The sequence below is a fragment of the Lithobates pipiens genome, unplaced genomic scaffold, assembly GCF_037356315.1.
Source record: "Lithobates pipiens isolate NorthernLeopardFrog02 unplaced genomic scaffold, aLitPip1_a1.2 Scaffold_47, whole genome shotgun sequence".
Taxonomy (NCBI): domain Eukaryota; kingdom Metazoa; phylum Chordata; class Amphibia; order Anura; family Ranidae; genus Lithobates; species Lithobates pipiens.
The window spans coordinates 5,757,857-5,781,432 of NW_027507871.1; the positions used below are offsets into that span (position 1 = coordinate 5,757,857).

The window sequence follows — 23,576 nt, forward strand, 5'->3', positions numbered from 1 at the left end:
GGGGCGGAATGGGGCTCCTGATGCAACGGAATGGGGCGGAATGGGGCTCCTGATGCAACGGAACGGGGCTCCTGATGCAACGGAACGGGGCTCCTGATGCAACGGAACGGGGCTCCTGATGCAACGGAACGGGGCTCCTGATGCAACGGAACGGGGCTCCTGATGCAACGGAACGGGGCGGAATGGGGCTCCTGATGGAACGGAATGGGGCTCCTGATGGAACGGAATGGGGCTCCTGATGGAACGGAATGGGGCTCCTGATGCAACGGAATGGGGCTCCTGATGCAACGGAATGGGGCTCCTGATGCAACGGAATGGGGCTCCTGATGCAACGGAATGGGGCTCCTGATGCAACGGAATGGGGCTCCTGATGCAACGGAATGGGGCTCCTGATGGAACGGAATGGGGCTCCTGATGGAACGGAATGGGGCTCCTGATGGAACGGAATGGGGCTCCTGATGGAACGGAATGGGGCTCCTGATGGAACGGAATGGGGCTCCTGATGCAACGGAATGGGGCTCCTGATGCAACGGAATGGGGCTCCTGATGCAACGGAATGGGGCTCCTGATGCAACGGAATGGGGCGGAATGGGGCTCCTGATGGAACGGAATGGGGCTCCTGATGGAACGGAATGGGGCTCCTGATGGAACGGAATGGGGCTCCTGATGGAACGGAATGGGGCTCCTGATGGAACGGAATGGGGCTCCTGATGGAACGGAATGGGGCTCCTGATGCAACGGAATGGGGCGGAATGGGGCTCCTGATGCAACGGAATGGGGCGGAATGGGGCTCCTGATGCAACGGAATGGGGCTCCTGATGCAACGGAATGGGGCTCCTGATGCAACGGAATGGGGCTCCTGATGCAACGGAATGGGGCTCCTGATGCAACGGAATGGGGCTGAATGGGGCTCCTGATGCAACGGAATGGGGCTCCTGATGCAACGGAATGGGGCGGAATGGGGCTCCTGATGCAACGGAATGGGGCGGAATGGGGCTCCTGATGCAACGGAATGGGGCTCCTGATGCAACGGAATGGGGCTCCTGATGCCACGGAATGGGGCTCCTGATGCCACGGAATGGGGCGGAATGGGGCTCCTGATGCAACGGAATGGGGCTCCTGATGCAACGGAATGGGGCTCCTGATGCAACGGAATGGGGCTCCTGATGCAACGGAATGGGGCTCCTGATGGAACGGAATGGGGCTCCTGATGGAACGGAATGGGGCTCCTGATGGAACGGAATGGGGCTCCTGATGGAACGGAATGGGGCTCCTGATGGAACGGAATGGGGCTCCTGACGGAACGGAATGGGGCTCCTGACGGAACGGAATGGGGCTCCTGACGGAACGGAATGGGGCTCCTGACGGAACGGAATGGGGCTCCTGACGGAACGGAATGGGGCTCCTGACGGAACGGAATGGGGCTCCTGACGGAACGGAATGGGGCTCCTGACGGAACGGAATGGGGCTCCTGACGGAACGGAATGGGGCTCCTGACGGAACGGAATGGGGCTCCTGACGGAACGGAATGGGGCTCCTGACGGAACGGAATGGGGCTCCTGACGGAACGGAATGGGGCTCCTGACGGAACGGAATGGGGCTCCTGACGGAACGGAATGGGGCTCCTGACGGAACGGAATGGGGCTCCTGACGCAACGGAATGGGGCTCCTGACGCAACGGAATGGGGCTCCTGATGCAACGGAATGGGGCTCCTGATGCAACGGAATGGGGCTCCTGATGCAACGGAATGGGGCTCCTGATGGAACGGAATGGGGCTCCTGATGGAACGGAATGGGGCTCCTGATGGAACGGAATGGGGCTCCTGATGGAACGGAATGGGGCTCCTGATGGAACGGAATGGGGCTCCTGACGGAACGGAATGGGGCTCCTGACGGAACGGAATGGGGCTCCTGACGGAACGGAATGGGGCTCCTGACGGAACGGAATGGGGCTCCTGCGCACAGTAAGGGCAGATTTGCAGATTGAAATGAAGTATGTAAAGGGAACAGGTTAGAATGCAATGGCATTTAATTCCCTGAGGTCTTTAACAGTTGTATTCACACTGGAGAACCCATGTTGTATAACAGGCATCTGCAATTAGCGGACCTCCAGCTGTTGCAAAACTACAAATCCCATCATGCCTCTGCCTCTGGGTGTCAGGCTTGCGGCTGTCAGAGTCTTGCTAGGCCTCATGGGATTTGTAGTTTTACAACAGCTGGAGGTCCGCTAATTGCCTATCTCTGTTGTATAAGTAGGGGGCGATTTTTGTCTGCAGAGAATTGATATTCAGACTCTCGCACCATTAATTAAATGTATTGAGAGATATTGAGCAAATCGTCTTGTGCCCGGGTTGTAAAGATTCTTACCTGGAGATCCTACCAAGTATTTTCCGCAGGCTGACCACACTAATCCCACGCTTTGCAAATGTCAGAGGTGTCGTTATCCTGCCATGTGAGCTTTCAATTGGCCATAGGGCTGCCTATCAGAAAGACCTGATATTGCTTTGCCATATAGCAGCCTAGATGTCCTCTCCTGGGTGATATCCTCCTCCCCCCACCGCAGGTAGAAGGCACGGCGTGTGTGGGCAGAGGGCGGGAGCTGCCCAACTTTTTAAGTTAACAATCCGGAGACTTGTTTCTAGGAAGCGGGCGGTCTTAGCAACCCATCACCCATAAGGTTAGGGGAGGGCTGCGATTGGAGGGGGAATTTACTAAAAACTGGAGTGCACAGACCCTGGTGCAGCTTTGCATGGTAGCCAATCAGCTTCCAATTTCAGCTTGTTCAATGAAGCTTTGACAATAAATCCTGGAAGCCGATTGGGTTACTATGCAGATGCTGCACCAGATTTTGCACTTTTTTAGTTTTAGTAATCTCCCCCCCCCCCCCCCCCAATAGTGTTGATTTTTCTTTGATTGGATCACAGTTGGGTAAAGAGACAGAAAGCGTTTTAACATACCTGGGCTGGTGGGGGTGTTGCCGGGCTGTATAGGTGGAGGAGTCACATGGTTAGCGACCGGTACTGAAGGGGTAACGGGAGCTGAGATTTTACCACCAGGAGGGGGTGGAAGCAGAATCCCACCAGCGCCGGCACCCCCTCGAGGCTTGCAGGCACCATCCCTCTTCTTAATGTTCTATGGGGGAAAGGACATACATTGAGAACATTCGTCCTCTCTCTAGTGTATGTTGAATATATAGAGGATGAACGGGCGGGCGGTCGTACGTACCCCGATGTTCAGTTTGATTGTCTGACCCTCTTTGAAACCCAAATCCAGCTTTGGGAGATTGTCTTGTCCTTGAGGCTCTTTGGACAGCTCCGTCTCCTGCTTTACCCATCTGTATCAGGAGGAGAGTTTAGGTAAATAGGCAGATGATGCAACGTCAGAGAAATGCAGAAATACTACGCCATACATGCGACGAGCTTCCCTTTATTAACCACTTGCTGACCGGCATTTTCTGGCACTTCTTTACAAATTTAAACCAGTATTTTTTGCTAGAAAATTACTTCTTTAAACCCCCCCCCCCCCCCCCGATAAACGGGCAGGCAAACAAAAAGTAGTGACAACAGGAAGGGACAAAATCCGTGTCGACACGTTAGATTTTGTAAACGTAAGTGAGGTTCTGTCACCGCCATCCTTGCTACACCCCGCACTCACCCACAGCAAGGATACAGTGAAAAGGCAGCAAGCGGACATCTTGTTACACCCACCGGAGTCCTGCGCTTCACACTTATTTTAAACAGTAAACTGAGCTTGCATAGTGGAATACAGGATTTAAAAATCCGTCTGACTGTTTAAAATGTTGAATGTAAAAAAAAGCAGCGGCAAGCCTGCTGATCTCACAGGTTTGCCAATATGACAGAACAGAGCTGCTTTGAAAAAAAAAAAAAAAAAAAAAAAAAAAAAAAAAAAATCAACATCAAAATAGTCTTACAGATTAACCATTTACAGACCGGACCATTTTGCTGGTCAAAGACCAGACCACTTTTTGCGATTCGGCACTGCGTCGCTTTAACTGACAATTGCGCGGTCGTGCGATGCGACTCCCAAACAAAACTGACGTCCTTCCCCCCCCCCCACAAATAGAGCTTTCTTTTGGTGGTATTTGATCACCTCTGCGGTTTTTATTTTTTGCGCTATAAACAAAAATAGAGCGACAATTTTGAAAAAAAAAATAAGCATTCTTTTTTACTTTTTGTTATAATAAATATCCCCCAAAAATATATAAAAAAAAAAAAAAAAAAAAATATTTCCCCTCAGTTTAGGCCGATACCCATTCTTCTACATATTTTTTGGGGGAAAAAATAAAATATAAAATAATCCCAATAAGCGATTGATTGGTTTGCGCAAAAGTTATAGCGTTTAATAGGGGAAAGTTTTATGTCATTTTTATTAACAATTTTTTTTTTTTTTACTAGTAATAGCGGCGATCAGCGATTTTTATTGTGAATGCGACATTATGGCGGACACATCGGACATTTTTGGGACCATTGTCATTTATACAGCAATCAGTGCTATACAAATGCAGTGATTCCTGTGTAAATGACACTGGCAGTGAAAGGGTTAACCAGTGGGTGGCAGTGTAGGGGTTAAGTGTTCCTAGGGGCGTGTTACTAACTGTGGGGGGGTTGGGCTTTCATTTAGTGAACACTGATCTCTGCTCCAATCACATGGAGCAGAGATCAGCGTCACTAGTTGCTAGGCAGAATGGGGAAATGCTGTTTACAACGGCATTTCTCCATTCAGCCGCCCCGTGAGACGATCGCGGGTATGCCTGCGGCGATAGAGTCCGCGGGACCCGCGGCCGGACTCACGGGGTTCCCGACCGGCACGCGAGCGCGCTGCTGGCGGCGCGCTCGCGATGGCAGGGCGGGAAATTAAAGGGACGTACAGGTACGCCCATTTGCCTGCCCGTGCCATTCTGCCAACGTACATCGGCGTGCGCTGGTCAGGAACCGGTAAAAAAAAAAAATAAATAAATAAAAAAAAAAAAAAAAATGTATTTCACTATATAAGCCAAGTTTACTGTTAAAAATAATCGTGACATGCAAGACTCCAGTGGGTGTAACAAGATGTCTGCTTGCCTCCTTCTCACTGTATCCTTACTGTAGACGAGTGCGGGGTGTAGCAAGATGGCAGCGACAGAACGTCACAAGAACTGACGTGTCGCCTAATCTGCCGAAATACACCGGTTTCTGGGGTCACAGAGAGGGGGGGGAAGAACATCATAAGATCCTCTTCCCTCTGTGTAGTGCTGCTGTCGCCGGTCTTTGATCGAACGGCAGAGCCCAGGAAAGGTGGCGGCGGGAGGGGGGGGGGGGGGGGGAGGGGGACCTCCTTCTGCAGAAGTGATTGAATGGCTTTTCAGCCACTCTAATCACTTCTTGTAAAGAGGAAAAATAAAAATGACAGGCTGAAATGTTTCACACCAGGAGGATGCCCTGCAGGCGTGTCCCACCACCCCGACATAACCTCTGCAACCCGAGGATATCAAAACGGACAGGAAGTGGTTAAAAACAGACATATAAAAACAGCTGGTTGTAGTAAATTTCCGCTGGATTTGTTCTACAAATGTCGGACATTTTCACCATTTAACCAATCCCCGTCTTCAGATCTAATAGAGGATGTAGACTTCCCAATACCAAGGATGGGATTATGTAACTAGAAAAGAAAAAGCATCAATATGCCTTTTATATTAAAAACACACTCACGCCCTATGCTGCATGTTGATATGAGGCGTGTCTGTTAATATGCATGTTGAGAAGTGCAGGATCTCACAAAAGTAAGTACACCCCATCAGTCACATTTTTGTAAATCTTTCCTTCTCTCTTTTCATGTGACAACACTGAAGAAATGGCACTTGTCTACAATGAACAGGCCTCGCCATGGCCCACCAGAGAAGTTGAGGTCACGTGCTCAGCGTCATATCCAGAGGTTGTCTTTGGGAAATAGACGTATGAGTGCTGCATTACACACACACACACACACACATACATACACATACACCTTTTATGTTGGTGTATGTATGTATGTTTGTAGATATGGGGTGTGTCTGTTGATGTGTATGTAAGCACGTTGATATGAATGTACGGGAGCATGAAAATTTTATATTTTTATTTATTTCATTTTTTTTTTTTTTCTAACACACACTTTTTTTTTTGTCCTCCCTTTTACTTTCTTAGCATAGAAGATTACGGGAACGTGAATATCAGATCTTACTGCGTCAGTCCGGCACTTACTTGAAGTGATCCTGTAACGATACATTGAAGTCAAACGCGTCCCCCCGATCAGAGAAGCCGATACCGATAAACGCGCTCCTCCCTGATGGTTTATAAGAAAGAAGCAGTTAAAAAAAAAAAAAAAAAAACTTTAATTTCTGATAAAATTACCAATTCCATATATACCTACAGCACCCCCAACCCCTCCCCCCCCCGGCTACCCTTTGGTCAAAATTCCTGCAATAAGTACTCTCAGTGTTACTATGCAGTCACCAGATCCTTGTTATGTTTTCCAATTATAAAGAAGACATTTAATAGCCGTCACATAGAAATGAAGGACCTTCCTTGTGACAGTGACAGCTCCTCCTTATGGAGAGATCTGGAGTCTATTAGACCCCACATCTCTGCTCTGGACTCACAAGCTTCTGACCAAGCCGAGATCGGATTGCACGGATTCTGTTAGAAATGGTAAATATCACTTTATTACAAGTCGGCCGTTTCTCTCACCATTCCCATCTTGAATTCTAAGCACAAAGTAGCGGCTGGAGTCGGTCACGGTTTCCACTGCGATTCCAGGGAATTGGTCTACCGGAGCCTGAGCGAAGAGTTCCCCTGAGAGAGAAAATAACCATCAAATGTGGAGATAGAGATATATATATATATATATATATATATATATATATATATATATATATATATATATATATATATATATATATATATATATATATATATATATATATATATATATATATATATATATATATATATATATATATATATATATATATATATACACATACACACACACACACACACACACATATACATACACAGAGAAGACAGCACCACCCATAGGAAGTACAGGAAAGAAGACTGCAGGGAAGGCATTCTGACACCCGAGAGGTATTTGTGCGCAGACCCCCAGATCCACCGGGCACCCGTGATCATTCCTGGGAGAGGCAGACACCCCCACACACACACACACACACACACACACTTATCAAGCCCTTGTGGTGTCAACTCCTTCCCTGCCAGTGTCATTAGTACAGTGACAGTGCATACTTTACCAAAAACCATGTAGCAGAATACATATTGGCCTAAATTTAAAGAAGAAATTCGATTTTTTTTTTTTTATTGCACATGTTTTACAACCAAATGTAAAACTTTTTTTTGTTTTGTTTTTTCCAAAATTGTTGGTCTTTTGTTCATTAGAGTGATACAAAAAATATAAATAAAAAAAATACTACCAAAAAAAGGACATCAATTTTATTTAGGTACAGCGACGCAAGACACGTGCAATCGCAAAACATGGCCTGGTCATTAAAGGGGGGGGGGGGGGGGGGGGGGCAAAACCCTCCGGGGCTGAAGTGGTTAATTGAACAAGCTGATTGGCTTCCATGCACAGCTGTACCAGATTTGACACTCTCCAGTTTAAGTAAAATTTCAAACCCAATGTGTAAAGAAAAAATAAAATAAAAATAAAAAACATGATATAGTGTTTCTGATCACAGCCAAACAAGTTATATGATAATGCTGTACATGAAAGGAGGTGGAGGTGACAGAGGAGGAGATATACACTACAAACTCCTCCTCCTCCTACAAACTCCTCCTCCTACAGCTACCCAAAAAAAATGGACAACAAACTTCAAAAAACTTGCCATGCCTCTTATTAAACACATTGGACTGTCTACTTCCGAAGGGGGTATTTGGGGGGTATTTGTGCTCTCCTGGTGTATTTTGGGCCCCAAGAAATGAGATTGGCCGTCAGTTAGAAACTGATTTGTATTTTAATAAACGAAATAAGTATTTGATCGCCTATCATATCAGCAAGATTTCTGGCTCCCAGGTGTCTTCTATACAGGTAACAAGCTGAGATTAGGAGAACTCTTCTCTCAAAAGGAGTGCTCCTAATCTCAGCTTGTTACATGTATAAAAGACACCTGTCCACAGAAGCAACCAATCAGATTCCAATCTCTCCAGGGATGTCGGGGAGAAGATTGGAGACCTACACAAGGCTGGAATGGGCTACAAGACCATCGCCAAGCAGCTTGGTGAGATTATTATTCACAAAATAACGATGGATCTCCTCGGTCTGGGGCTCCATGGAAGATCTCACCTCGTGGAGGATCAATGATCAGGAGAACGGTGAGGAATCCGCCCAGAACTACACCGGAGAATCTTCTCCATGATCTCAGCTGGGACCATAGTCACCAAGAGAACAATCGGTAACACACTACACCGTGAGGGACTGAAATCCTGCAGCCCCCGCAAGGTCCCCCCGCTCAGGAAATCACATGTACAGGTCCCCCCGCTCAGGAAATCACATGTACAGGTCCCCCCGCTCAGGAAATCACATGTACAGGTCCCCCCCGCTCAGGAAATCACATGTACAGGTCCCCCCCGCTCAGGAAATCACATGTACAGGTCCCCCCCGCTCAGGAAATCACATGTACAGGTCCGTCTGAAGATCACTAATGACCATCGAATGATTCCGAGGAGAACCGGGGGAAGTGTTGTGGTCAGAAGAGACCAAAATCCAGATCTTTGGTATCAACTCAACGCGTTTGGAGGAGGAGGAGGAAATGCTGCCTATGACCCCAAGACCACCATCCCCCATCGTCATACATGGAGGACCTATGACCCCAAGACCACCATCCCCCACCGTCATACATGGAGGACCTATGACCCCAAGAACACCATCCCCCACCGTCATACATGGAGGACCTATGACCCCAAGACCACCATCCCCCACCATCATACATGGAGGACCTATAACCCCCAAGAACACCATCCCCCACCGTCATACATGGAGGACCTATGACCCCAAGAACACCATCCCCCACCATCATACATGGAGGACCTATGACCCCAAGACCACCATCCCCCACCATCATACATGGAGGACCTATAACCCCCAAGAACACCATCCCCCACCGTCATACATGGAGGACCTATGACCCCAAGAACACCATCCCCCACCATCATACATGGAGGACCTATAACCCCCCAAGAACACCATCCCCCACCGTCATACATGGAGGACCTATGACCCCAAGAACACCATCCCCCACCGTCATACATGGAGGACCTATGACCCCAAGAACACCATCCCCCACCGTCATACATGGAGGACCTATGACCCCAAGACCACCATCCCCCACCATCATACATGGAGGACCTATGACCCCAAGACCACCATCCCCCACCATCATACATGGAGGACCTATGACCCCAAGACCACCATCCCCCACCATCATACATGGAGGACCTATAACCCCCCAAGAACACCATCCTCCACCGTCATACATGGAGGACCTATGACCCCAAGAACACCATCCCCCACCGTCATACATGGAGGACCTATAACCCCCAAGAACACCATCCCCCACCGTCATACATGGAGGACCTATGACCCCAAGACCACCATCCCCCACCATCATACATGGAGGACCTATGACCCCCCAAGAACACCATCCCCCACCGTCATACATGGAGGACCTATAACCCCCCAAGAACACCATCCCCCACCGTCATACATGGAGGACCTATGACCCCAAGAACACCATCCCCACCGTCATACATGGAGGACCTATGACCCCAAGAACACCATCCCCCACCGTCATACATGGAGGACCTATGACCCCAAGAACACCATCCCCCACCGTCATACATGTTGACACTTTGGGCCCAATTTGGAGATTTTCACTTAGGGGTGTCCTGACTTTTGTTGCCAGCGGTTTAGACATTAATGGCTGTGTGTTGAGTTATTTTGAGGGGACAGGAAATTTACACTGTTATACAAGCTGTACACTCACTACTTTACATTGTAGACAAGTGTCATTTCTTCAGTGTTGTCACATGAGAAGAGAGAAGAAAAGATTTACACAAATGTCACCGAGGGGTGCACTTACTTTTGTGAGGTAATCTATATACAGCCCCTTCCCCAGTGATATATATATATACACACACACACACACACACACACACGGCCCCTCCCCCGGTGATATACACACACACACACACACACACGGCCCCTCCCCCGGTGATATACACACACACACACACACACACACGGCCCCTCCCCCGGTGATATACACACACACACACACGGCCCCTCCCCCGGTGATATACACACACACACGGCCCCTCCCCCGGTGATATACACACACAAACACACGGCCCCTCCCCCGGTGATATACACACGCACACACACACGGCCCCTCCCCCGGTGATATACACACACACACGGCCCCTCCCCCGGTGATATACACACACAAACACACGGCCCCTCCCCCGGTGATATACACACGCACACACACACGGCCCCTCCCCCGGTGATATACACACACACACACAAACACACGGCCCCTCCCCCGGTGATATACACACACACGGCCCCTCCCCCGGTGATATACACACACACGGCCCCTCCCCCGGTGATATACACACACACGGCCCCTCCCCCGGTGATATACACACACACGGCCCCTCCCCCGGTGAGGAGTACCTGTCACCTTGTCCTCCAGTTTGATGAAGGCCACCTTCCCCTTGGATGTCAGTCTCATCCTCCCCGTCCAATCCGGTTCTTCCAACTTCCAGTCCGAGGCCCTGAGAGTACAGACAGGGGGGTCACCCGGGGGAGGGGGGGTTATAGTATCGGGGTCCCCTGTACTACGGTTGGAGGCCTGGGGTGGGATGTGGGGGATGGGTATGTAGGGGGGAAGAGGGGTTGTAGTACAGATACTCATAGTTAATGGTACGAGGAGGAGGAGGAGGGGCGTTGTAGTATGGGGGCCTCCTCACATGTACCCTGTTTCAGATGTGGGGTAGCAGAATAGAGGGGAAGGGGTGTTATAATACAGAGCCCCCCCCATCTGTATCCCTGGTCAAAAAGATGGGGATGGGGATGGGTATGTAGGGGGGAGAGGTGTTGTAGTACAGATACTCATGATTGATGGTATGAGGTGGAGGGGTGTTGTAGTACAGGGGGGAGTATTGTAGTACCTGTATCCCTGGTTTTTGGGATGTGGATGAGGAGTATGTAGGGGGGGGAGAGGGGTTGTAGTACAGGATACCCCCTCACCTGTACCCCTTTAATAAGATGTGGGGTAGCAAAATAGAGGGAGAGGTGCATTGTAGTACCTGTACCCCCGGTTGGGGGATGGGCATGGAGGGGTGTTGTAGTACAGCCCCCCCCGGTGGGGGAGGTGTATTGTAGTACCTGTAGCCCCGGTTGGAGGCCCGGGGTGGGATCCGGTACACACTGATCTCCGGTTTCACACACAGCACGGACTCGTACTCCGCCTCCGCCGCCATCTTCACTCCGCCCGACCGACCAGCTGACAGACCGACTTCCGCCCGTCACCATGGAGACCACATCCGGGGAGCCGACCAATCAGAGCCCCGGGGACGTCACGTGACTCCGAGGACCGTTATGGCGCCTTTTCTGAATAACGTGAGGAAAGAGGAGAGTCCCGCCCCCACCCGGTACACCCCGCCCCCAGCCGGTACACCCCTCCCGCCCCCACCCAGTACACCCCTCCCTCCCACAGCCGGCACACCCCTCCCCCCTCCCTCCTCCAACCGGTACACCCCTCCCGCCCCCACCCGGTAGACCCCTCCCTCCCCCAGACAGTACACCCCTCCCGCCCCCACCGGTAGACCCGTCCCTCCCCCAGACGGTACACCCCTCCCCCCTCCCGCCCCCACCCGGTACACCCCTCCCTTCCCCAGCCGGTACACCCCTCCCGCCCCCACCCGGTCTCTGATTATCTCCTGTACTATGTCTGCAGTCTCTAAATATCTCCTGTATCATGTCTGCAGTCTCTGATCATCTCCTCTATCATGTCTGCAGTCTCTGACCATCTCCTCTATCATGTCTGCAGTCTCTGATCATCTCCTGTATCATGTCTGCAGTCTCTGATCATCTCCTGTACTATGTCTGCAGTCTCTAAATATCTCCTGTATCATGTCTGCAGTCTCTAAATATCTCCTGTATCATGTCTGCAGTCTCTGATCATCTCCTGTATCATGTCTGCAGTCTCTGATCATCTCCTGTACCATGTCTGCAGTCTCTAAATATCTCCTGTATCATGTCTGCAGTCTCTAAATATCTCCTGTATCATGTCTGCAGTCTCTGATCATCTCCTCTATCATGTCTGCAGTCTCTGATCATCTCCTGTATCATGTCTGCAGTCTCTGATCATCTCCTCTATCATGTCTGCAGTCTCTGATCATCTCCTGTATCATGTCTGCAGTCTCTGATCATCTCCTGTATCATGTCTGCAGTCTCTGATCATCTCCTGTATCATGTCTGCAGTCTCTGATCATCTCCTGTATTATGTCTGCAGTCTCTGATCATCTCCTGTATTATGTCTGCAGTCTCTGATCATCTCCTGTATCATGTCTGCAGTCTCTAAATATCTCCTGTATCATGTCTGCAGTCTCTAAATATCTCCTGTATCATGTCTGCAGTCTCTGATCATCTCCTCTATCATGTCTGCAGTCTCTGATCATCTCCTGTATCATGTCTGCAGTCTCTGATCATCTCCTCTATCATGTCTGCAGTCTCTGATCATCTCCTGTATCATGTCTGCAGTCTCTGATCATCTCCTGTATCATGTCTGCAGTCTCTGATCATCTCCTGTATCATGTCTGCAGTCTCTGATCATCTCCTGTATTATGTCTGCAGTCTCTGATCATCTCCTGTATTATGTCTGCAGTCTCTGACCATCTCCTGTACTATGTCTGCAGTCTCTGATCATCTCCTGTATCATGTCTGCAGTCTCTGATCATCTCCTGTATCATGTCTGCAGTCTCTGATCATCTCCTGTATTATGTCTGCAGTCTCTGACCATCTCCTGTACTATGTCTGCAGTCTCTGATCATCTCCTGTATCATGTCTGCAGTCTCTGATCATCTCCTGTATCATGTCTGCAGTCTCTGATCATCTCCTGTATTATGTCTGCAGTCTCTGATCATCTCCTGTACCATGTCTGCAGTCTCTGATCATCTCCTGTATCATGTCTGCAGTCTCTCAATATCTCCTGTATCATGTCTGCAGTCTCTGATCATCTCCTCTATCATGTCTGCAGTCTCTGATCATCTCCTGTATCATGTCTGCAGTCTCTGATCATCTCCTGTATCATGTCTGCAGTCTCTGATCATCTCCTGTATCATGTCTGCAGTCTCTGATCATCTCCTGTATCATGTCTGCAGTCTCTGATCATCTCCTGTATTATGTCTGCAGTCTCTGATCATCTCCTGTATTATGTCTGCAGTCTCTGACCATCTCCTGTACTATGTCTGCAGTCTCTGATCATCTCCTGTATCATGTCTGCAGTCTCTGATCATCTCCTGTATCATGTCTGCAGTCTCTGATCATCTCCTCTATCATGTCTGCAGTCTCTGATCATCTCCTGTATCATGTCTGCAGTCTCTGATCATCTCCTGTATCATGTCTGCAGTCTCTGATCATCTCCTGTACCATGTCTGCAGTCTCTGATCATCTCCTGTATCATGTCTGCAGTCTCTCAATATCTCCTGTATCATGTCTGCAGTCTCTGATCATCTCCTCTATCATGTCTGCAGTCTCTGATCATCTCCTGTATCATGTCTGCAGTCTCTGATCATCTCCTGTATCATGTCTGCAGTCTCTGATCATCTCCTGTATCATGTCTGCAGTCTCTGATCATCTCCTGTATTATGTCTGCAGTCTCTGACCATCTCCTGTACTATGTCTGCAGTCTCTGATCATCTCCTGTATCATGTCTGCAGTCTCTGATCATCTCCTGTATCATGTCTGCAGTCTCTGATCATCTCCTGTATTATGTCTGCAGTCTCTGACCATCTCCTGTACTATGTCTGCAGTCTCTGATCATCTCCTGTATCATGTCTGCAGTCTCTGATCATCTCCTGTATCATGTCTGCAGTCTCTGATCATCTCCTGTATTATGTCTGCAGTCTCTGATCATCTCCTGTACCATGTCTGCAGTCTCTGATCATCTCCTGTATCATGTCTGCAGTCTCTCAATATCTCCTGTATCATGTCTGCAGTCTCTGATCATCTCCTCTATCATGTCTGCAGTCTCTGATCATCTCCTGTATCATGTCTGCAGTCTCTGATCATCTCCTGTATCATGTCTGCAGTCTCTGATCATCTCCTGTATCATGTCTGCAGTCTCTGATCATCTCCTGTATCATGTCTGCAGTCTCTGATCATCTCCTGTATTATGTCTGCAGTCTCTGATCATCTCCTGTATTATGTCTGCAGTCTCTGACCATCTCCTGTACTATGTCTGCAGTCTCTGATCATCTCCTGTATCATGTCTGCAGTCTCTGATCATCTCCTGTATCATGTCTGCAGTCTCTGATCATCTCCTCTATCATGTCTGCAGTCTCTGATCATCTCCTGTATCATGTCTGCAGTCTCTGATCATCTCCTGTATCATGTCTGCAGTCTCTGATCATCTCCTGTACCATGTCTGCAGTCTCTGATCATCTCCTGTATCATGTCTGCAGTCTCTCAATATCTCCTGTATCATGTCTGCAGTCTCTGATCATCTCCTCTATCATGTCTGCAGTCTCTGATCATCTCCTGTATCATGTCTGCAGTCTCTGATCATCTCCTGTATCATGTCTGCAGTCTCTGATCATCTCCTGTATCATGTCTGCAGTCTCTGATCATCTCCTGTATCATGTCTGCAGTCTCTGATCATCTCCTGTATCATGTCTGCAGTCTCTGATCATCTCCTGTATCATGTCTGCAGTCTCTGATCATCTCCTCTATCATGTCTGCAGTCTCTGATCATCTCCTGTATCATGTCTGCAGTCTCTGATCATCTCCTGTATCATGTCTGCAGTCTCTGATCATCTCCTGTATCATGTCTGCAGTCTCTGATCATCTCCTGTATTATGTCTGCAGTCTCTGATCATCCCCTGTATTATGTCTGCAGTCTCCGATCATCTCCTGTATTATGTCTGCAGTCTCTGACCATCTCCTGTACTATGTCTGCAGTCTCTGATCATCTCCTGTATCATGTCTGCAGTCTCTGATCATCTCCTGTATCATGTCTGCAGTCTCTGATCATCTCCTGTATTATGTCTGCAGTCTCTGACCATCTCCTGTACTATGTCTGCAGTCTCTGATCATCTCCTGTATCATGTCTGCAGTCTCTGATCATCTCCTGTATCATGTCTGCAGTCTCTGATCATCTCCTGTATTATGTCTGCAGTCTCTGATCATCTCCTGTACCATGTCTGCAGTCTCTGATCATCTCCTGTATCATGTCTGCAGTCTCTCAATATCTCCTGTATCATGTCTGCAGTCTCTGATCATCTCCTCTATCATGTCTGCAGTCTCTGATCATCTCCTGTATCATGTCTGCAGTCTCTGATCATCTCCTGTATCATGTCTGCAGTCTCTGATCATCTCCTGTATCATGTCTGCAGTCTCTGATCATCTCCTGTATCATGTCTGCAGTCTCTGATCATCTCCTGTATTATGTCTGCAGTCTCTGATCATCTCCTGTATTATGTCTGCAGTCTCTGACCATCTCCTGTACTATGTCTGCAGTCTCTGATCATCTCCTGTATCATGTCTGCAGTCTCTGATCATCTCCTGTATCATGTCTGCAGTCTCTGATCATCTCCTCTATCATGTCTGCAGTCTCTGATCATCTCCTGTATCATGTCTGCAGTCTCTGATCATCTCCTGTATCATGTCTGCAGTCTCTGATCATCTCCTGTACCATGTCTGCAGTCTCTGATCATCTCCTGTATCATGTCTGCAGTCTCTCAATATCTCCTGTATCATGTCTGCAGTCTCTGATCATCTCCTCTATCATGTCTGCAGTCTCTGATCATCTCCTGTATCATGTCTGCAGTCTCTGATCATCTCCTGTATCATGTCTGCAGTCTCTGATCATCTCCTGTATCATGTCTGCAGTCTCTGACCATCTCCTGTACTATGTCTGCAGTCTCTGATCATCTCCTGTATCATGTCTGCAGTCTCTGATCATCTCCTGTATCATGTCTGCAGTCTCTGATCATCTCCTCTATCATGTCTGCAGTCTCTGATCATCTCCTGTATCATGTCTGCAGTCTCTGATCATCTCCTGTATTATGTCTGCAGTCTCTGATCATCTCCTGTACCATGTCTGCAGTCTCTGATCATCTCCTGTATCATGTCTGCAGTCTCTCAATATCTCCTGTATCATGTCTGCAGTCTCTGATCATCTCCTGTATCATGTCTGCAGTCTCTGATCATCTCCTGTATCATGTCTGCAGTCTCTGATCATCTCCTCTATCATGTCTGCAGTCTCTGATCATCTCCTGTACCATGTCTGCAGTCTCTGATCATCTCCTGTACCATGTCTGCAGTCTCTGATCATCTCCTGTACCATGTCTGCAGTCTCTGATCATCTCCTGTACCATGTCTGCAGTCTCTGATCATCTCCTGTATCATGTCTGCAGTCTCTCAATATCTCCTGTATCATGTCTGCAGTCTCTGATCATCTCCTCTATCATGTCTGCAGTCTCTAAATATCTCCTGTATCATGTCTGCAGTCTCTGATCATCTCCTCTATCATGTCTGCAGTCTCTGATCATCTCCTCTATCATGTCTGCAGTCTCTGATCATCTCCTGTACCATGTCTGCAGTCTCTGATCATCTCCTGTATCATGTCTGCAGTCTCTGATCATCTCCTGTATCATGTCTGCAGTCTCTGATCATCTCCTGTATCATGTCTGCAGTCTCTAAATATCTCCTGTATCATGTCTGCAGTCTCTGACCATCTCCTCTATCATGTCTGCAGTCTCTGATCATCTCCTGTACTATGTCTGCAGTCTCTGATCATCTCCTGTATCATGTCTGCAGTCTCTGATCATCTCCTCTATCATGTCTGTAGTCTCTGATCATCTCCTGTATCATGTCTGCAGTCTCTGATCATCTCCTGTATCATGTCTGCAGTCTCTGATCATCTCCTGTATCATGTCTGCAGTCTCTGATCATCTCCTCTATCATGTCTGCAGTCTCTGATCATCTCCTCTATCATGTCTGCAGTCTCTGATCATCTCCTCTATCATGTCTGCAGTCTCTGATCATCTCCTGTACCATGTCTGCAGTCTCTGATCATCTCCTGTATCATGTCTGCAGTCTCTAAATATCTCCTGTATCATGTCTGCAGTCTCTGATCATCTCCTGTACTATGTCTGCAGTCTCTGATCATCTCCTGTATCATGTCTGCAGTCTCTGATCATCTCCTGTATCATGTCTGCAGTCTCTGATCATCTCCTCTATCATGTCTGCAGTCTCTGATCATCTCCTCTATCATGTCTGCAGTCTCTGATCATCTCCTCTATCATGTCTGCAGTCTCTGATCATCTCCTGTTCCATGTCTGCAGTCTGTGATCATCTCCTGTATCATGTCTGCAGTCTCTGACCATCTCCTGTATCATGTCTGCAGTCTCTGATCATCTCCTGTATCATGTCTGCAGTCTCTAAATATCTCCTGTATCATGTCTGCAGTCTCTAAATATCTCCTGTATCATGTCTGCAGTCTCTGATCATCTCCTGTACCATGTCTGCAGTCTCTGATCATCTCCTATATCATGTCTGCAGTCTCTGACCATCTCCTGTATCATGTCTGCAGTCTCTGATCATCTCCTGTATCATGTCTGCAGTCTCTAAATATCTCCTGTATCATGTCTGCAGTCTCTGATCATCTCCTGTACTATGTCTGCAGTCTCTGATCATCTCCTGTATCATGTCTGCAGTCTCTGATCATCTCCTCTATCATGTCTGCAGTCTCTGATCATCTCCTCTATCATGTCTGCAGTCTCTGACCATCTCCTGTACTGTGTCTGCAGTCTCTGATCATCTCCTGTATCATGTCTGCAGTCTCTGATCATCTCCTGTATCATGTCTGCAGTCTCTGATCATCTCCTCTATCATGTCTGCAGTCTCTGACCATCTCCTGTACTATGTCTGCAGTCTCTGACCATCTCCTGTACTATGTCTGCAGTCTCTGATCATCTCCGGTATCATGTCTGCAGTCTCTGATCATCTCCTGTATCACGTCTGCAGTCTCTGACCATCTCCTGTACTATGTCTGCAGTCTCTGATCATCTCCTGTACTATGTCTGCAGTCTCTGATTATCTCCTGTATCATGTCTGCAGTCTCTGATCATCTCCTGTATCATGTCTGCAGTCTCTGATCATCTCCTGTATCATGTCTGCAGTCTCTGATCATCTCCTGTATCATGTCTGCAGTCTCTGATCATCTCCTGTATCATGTCTGCAGTCTCTGATCATCTCCTGTATCATGTCTGCAGTCTCTGATCATCTCCTGTATCATGTCTGCAGTCTCTGACCATCTCCTGTACTATGTCTGCAGTCTCTGATCATCTCCTGTATCATGTCTGCAGTCTCTGATCATCTCCTGTATCATGTCTGCAGTCTCTGATCATCTCCTGTATCATGTCTGCAGTCTCTGATCATCTCCTGTATTATGTCTGCAGTCTCTGATCATCTCCTGTACCATGTCTGCAGTCTCTGATCATCTCCTGTATCATGTCTGCAGTCTCTCAATATCTCCTGTATCATGTCTGCAGTCTCTGATCATCTCCTCTATCATGTCTGCAGTCTCTGATCATCTCCTGTATCATGTCTGCAGTCTCTGATCATCTCCTGTATCATGTCTGCAGTCTCTGATCATCTCCTGTATCATGTCTGCAGTCTCTGACCATCTCCTGTACTATGTCTGCAGTCTCTGATCATCTCCTGTATCATGTCTGCAGTCTCTGATCATCTCCTGTATCATGTCTGCAGTCTCTGATCATCTCCTCTATCATGTCTGCAGTCTCTGATCATCTCCTGTATCATGTCTGCAGTCTCTGATCATCTCCTGTATTATGTCTGCAGTCTCTGATCATCTCCTGTACCATGTCTGCAGTCTCTGATCATCTCCTGTATCATGTCTGCAGTCTCTGATCATCTCCTGTACCATGTCTGCAGTCTCTGATCATCTCCTGTACCATGTCTGCAGTCTCTGATCATCTCCTGTATCATGTCTGCAGTCTCTGATCATCTCCTCTATCATGTCTGCAGTCTCTAAATATCTCCTGTATCATGTCTGCAGTCTCTGATCATCTCCTCTATCATGTCTGCAGTCTCTGATCATCTCCTCTATCATGTCTGCAGTCTCTGATCATCTCCTGTACCATGTCTGCAGTCTCTGATCATCTCCTGTATCATGTCTGCAGTCTCTGATCATCTCCTGTATCATGTCTGCAGTCTCTGATCATCTCCTGTATCATGTCTGCAGTCTCTAAATATCTCCTGTATCATGTCTGCAGTCTCTGACCATCTCCTCTATCATGTCTGCAGTCTCTGATCATCTCCTGTACTATGTCTGCAGTCTCTGATCATCTCCTGTATCATGTCTGCAGTCTCTGATCATCTCCTCTATCATGTCTGTAGTCTCTGATCATCTCCTGTATCATGTCTGCAGTCTCTGATCATCTCCTGTATCATGTCTGCAGTCTCTGATCATCTCCTGTATCATGTCTGCAGTCTCTGATCATCTCCTCTATCATGTCTGCAGTCTCTGATCATCTCCTCTATCATGTCTGCAGTCTCTGATCATCTCCTCTATCATGTCTGCAGTCTCTGATCATCTCCTGTACCATGTCTGCAGTCTCTGATCATCTCCTGTATCATGTCTGCAGTCTCTAAATATCTCCTGTATCATGTCTGCAGTCTCTGATCATCTCCTGTACTATGTCTGCAGTCTCTGATCATCTCCTGTATCATGTCTGCAGTCTCTGATCATCTCCTGTATCATGTCTGCAGTCTCTGATCATCTCCTCTATCATGTCTGCAGTCTCTGATCATCTCCTCTATCATGTCTGCAGTCTCTGATCATCTCCTCTATCATGTCTGCAGTCTCTGATCATCTCCTGTTCCATGTCTGCAGTCTGTGATCATCTCCTGTATCATGTCTGCAGTCTCTGACCATCTCCTGTATCATGTCTGCAGTCTCTGATCATCTCCTGTATCATGTCTGCAGTCTCTAAATATCTCCTGTATCATGTCTGCAGTCTCTAAATATCTCCTGTATCATGTCTGCAGTCTCTGATCATCTCCTGTACCATGTCTGCAGTCTCTGATCATCTCCTATATCATGTCTGCAGTCTCTGACCATCTCCTGTATCATGTCTGCAGTCTCTGATCATCTCCTGTATCATGTCTGCAGTCTCTAAATATCTCCTGTATCATGTCTGCAGTCTCTGATCATCTCCTGTACTATGTCTGCAGTCTCTGATCATCTCCTGTATCATGTCTGCAGTCTCTGATCATCTCCTCTATCATGTCTGCAGTCTCTGATCATCTCCTCTATCATGTCTGCAGTCTCTGACCATCTCCTGTACTGTGTCTGCAGTCTCTGATCATCTCCTGTATCATGTCTGCAGTCTCTGATCATCTCCTGTATCATGTCTGCAGTCTCTGATCATCTCCTCTATCATGTCTGCAGTCTCTGACCATCTCCTGTACTATGTCTGCAGTCTCTGACCATCTCCTGTATCATGTCTGCAGTCTCTGATCATCTCCTGTATTATGTCTGCAGTCTCTGACCATCTCCTGTACTATGTCTGCAGTCTCTGATCATCTCCTGTATCATGTCTGCAGTCTCTGATCATCTCCTGTATCATGTCTGCAGTCTCTGATCATCTCCTGTATTATGTCTGCAGTCTCTGATCATCTCCTGTACCATGTCTGCAGTCTCTGATCATCTCCTGTATCATGTCTGCAGTCTCTCAATATCTCCTGTATCATGTCTGCAGTCTCTGATCATCTCCTCTATCATGTCTGCAGTCTCTGATCATCTCCTGTATCATGTCTGCAGTCTCTGATCATCTCCTGTATCATGTCTGCAGTCTCTGATCATCTCCTGTATCATGTCTGCAGTCTCTGATCATCTCCTGTATCATGTCTGCAGTCTCTGATCATCTCCTGTATTATGTCTGCAGTCTCTGATCATCTCCTGTATTATGTCTGCAGTCTCTGACCATCTCCTGTACTATGTCTGCAGTCTCTGATCATCTCCTGTATCATGTCTGCAGTCTCTGATCATCTCCTGTATCATGTCTGCAGTCTCTGATCATCTCCTCTATCATGTCTGCAGTCTCTGATCATCTCCTGTATCATGTCTGCAGTCTCTGATCATCTCCTGTATCATGTCTGCAGTCTCTGATCATCTCCTGTACCATGTCTGCAGTCTCTGATCATCTCCTGTATCATGTCTGCAGTCTCTCAATATCTCCTGTATCATGTCTGCAGTCTCTGATCATCTCCTCTATCATGTCTGCAGTCTCTGATCATCTCCTGTATCATGTCTGCAGTCTCTGATCATCTCCTGTATCATGTCTGCAGTCTCTGATCATCTCCTGTATCATGTCTGCAGTCTCTGACCATCTCCTGTACTATGTCTGCAGTCTCTGATCATCTCCTGTATCATGTCTGCAGTCTCTGATCATCTCCTGTATCATGTCTGCAGTCTCTGATCATCTCCTCTATCATGTCTGCAGTCTCTGATCATCTCCTGTATCATGTCTGCAGTCTCTGATCATCTCCTGTATTATGTCTGCAGTCTCTGATCATCTCCTGTACCATGTCTGCAGTCTCTGATCATCTCCTGTATCATGTCTGCAGTCTCTCAATATCTCCTGTATCATGTCTGCAGTCTCTGATCATCTCCTGTATCATGTCTGCAGTCTCTGATCATCTCCTGTATCATGTCTGCAGTCTCTGATCATCTCCTCTATCATGTCTGCAGTCTCTGATCATCTCCTGTACCATGTCTGCAGTCTCTGATCATCTCCTGTACCATGTCTGCAGTCTCTGATCATCTCCTGTACCATGTCTGCAGTCTCTGATCATCTCCTGTACCATGTCTGCAGTCTCTGATCATCTCCTGTATCATGTCTGCAGTCTCTCAATATCTCCTGTATCATGTCTGCAGTCTCTGATCATCTCCTCTATCATGTCTGCAGTCTCTAAATATCTCCTGTATCATGTCTGCAGTCTCTGATCATCTCCTCTATCATGTCTGCAGTCTCTGATCATCTCCTCTATCATGTCTGCAGTCTCTGATCATCTCCTGTACCATGTCTGCAGTCTCTGATCATCTCCTGTATCATGTCTGCAGTCTCTGATCATCTCCTGTATCATGTCTGCAGTCTCTGATCATCTCCTGTATCATGTCTGCAGTCTCTAAATATCTCCTGTATCATGTCTGCAGTCTCTGACCATCTCCTCTATCATGTCTGCAGTCTCTGATCATCTCCTGTACTATGTCTGCAGTCTCTGATCATCTCCTGTATCATGTCTGCAGTCTCTGATCATCTCCTCTATCATGTCTGTAGTCTCTGATCATCTCCTGTATCATGTCTGCAGTCTCTGATCATCTCCTGTATCATGTCTGCAGTCTCTGATCATCTCCTGTATCATGTCTGCAGTCTCTGATCATCTCCTCTATCATGTCTGCAGTCTCTGATCATCTCCTCTATCATGTCTGCAGTCTCTGATCATCTCCTCTATCATGTCTGCAGTCTCTGATCATCTCCTGTACCATGTCTGCAGTCTCTGATCATCTCCTGTATCATGTCTGCAGTCTCTAAATATCTCCTGTATCATGTCTGCAGTCTCTGATCATCTCCTGTACTATGTCTGCAGTCTCTGATCATCTCCTGTATCATGTCTGCAGTCTCTGATCATCTCCTGTATCATGTCTGCAGTCTCTGATCATCTCCTCTATCATGTCTGCAGTCTCTGATCATCTCCTCTATCATGTCTGCAGTCTCTGATCATCTCCTCTATCATGTCTGCAGTCTCTGATCATCTCCTGTTCCATGTCTGCAGTCTGTGATCATCTCCTGTATCATGTCTGCAGTCTCTGACCATCTCCTGTATCATGTCTGCAGTCTCTGATCATCTCCTGTATCATGTCTGCAGTCTCTAAATATCTCCTGTATCATGTCTGCAGTCTCTAAATATCTCCTGTATCATGTCTGCAGTCTCTGATCATCTCCTGTACCATGTCTGCAGTCTCTGATCATCTCCTATATCATGTCTGCAGTCTCTGACCATCTCCTGTATCATGTCTGCAGTCTCTGATCATCTCCTGTATCATGTCTGCAGTCTCTAAATATCTCCTGTATCATGTCTGCAGTCTCTGATCATCTCCTGTACTATGTCTGCAGTCGCTGATCATCTCCTGTATCATGTCTGCAGTCTCTGATCATCTCCTCTATCATGTCTGCAGTCTCTGATCATCTCCTCTATCATGTCTGCAGTCT

At 47.6% G+C, this 23,576-nt stretch overlaps 1 protein-coding gene and 1 pseudogene across 7 annotated transcripts in view; one reads left to right on the forward strand and one right to left on the reverse strand.

Moving 5' to 3' along the window:
• NECAP1 (NECAP endocytosis associated 1) overlaps positions 1-11,602 on the reverse strand; it is a 55,316-nt gene extending 43,714 nt beyond the window's left edge. Inside the window, exons 1-6 of one of the 3 annotated variants that reach the window (XM_077467149.1) lie at positions 11,440-11,602; positions 10,726-10,826; positions 6,723-6,827; positions 6,237-6,318; positions 3,226-3,334; positions 2,958-3,132 (exon numbers count right to left, since the gene is read on the reverse strand). In XM_077467149.1, coding sequence (XP_077323275.1) covers positions 2,958-3,132; positions 3,226-3,334; positions 6,237-6,318; positions 6,723-6,827; positions 10,726-10,826; positions 11,440-11,534 — 667 coding nt within the window. In that variant the 5' untranslated portion in view covers positions 11,535-11,602. The remainder of the gene's footprint in view (positions 1-2,957; positions 3,133-3,225; positions 3,335-6,236; positions 6,319-6,722; positions 6,828-10,725; positions 10,827-11,439) is intronic. The other 2 variants (XM_077467148.1, XM_077467147.1) reach the window with 2 other exon arrangements.
• LOC143956972 (C3a anaphylatoxin chemotactic receptor pseudogene) overlaps positions 11,546-23,576 on the forward strand; it is a 115,810-nt pseudogene continuing 103,779 nt past the window's right edge. For 2 of the 4 annotated variants that reach the window (XR_013270030.1, XR_013270028.1), the window contains exon 1: positions 11,622-11,705. The product of XR_013270030.1 is annotated as a C3a anaphylatoxin chemotactic receptor pseudogene, transcript variant X3 (transcript). Of the gene's footprint in view, positions 11,706-23,576 lie in introns of all 4 variants that reach the window. The other 2 variants (XR_013270029.1, XR_013270031.1) reach the window with 2 other exon arrangements.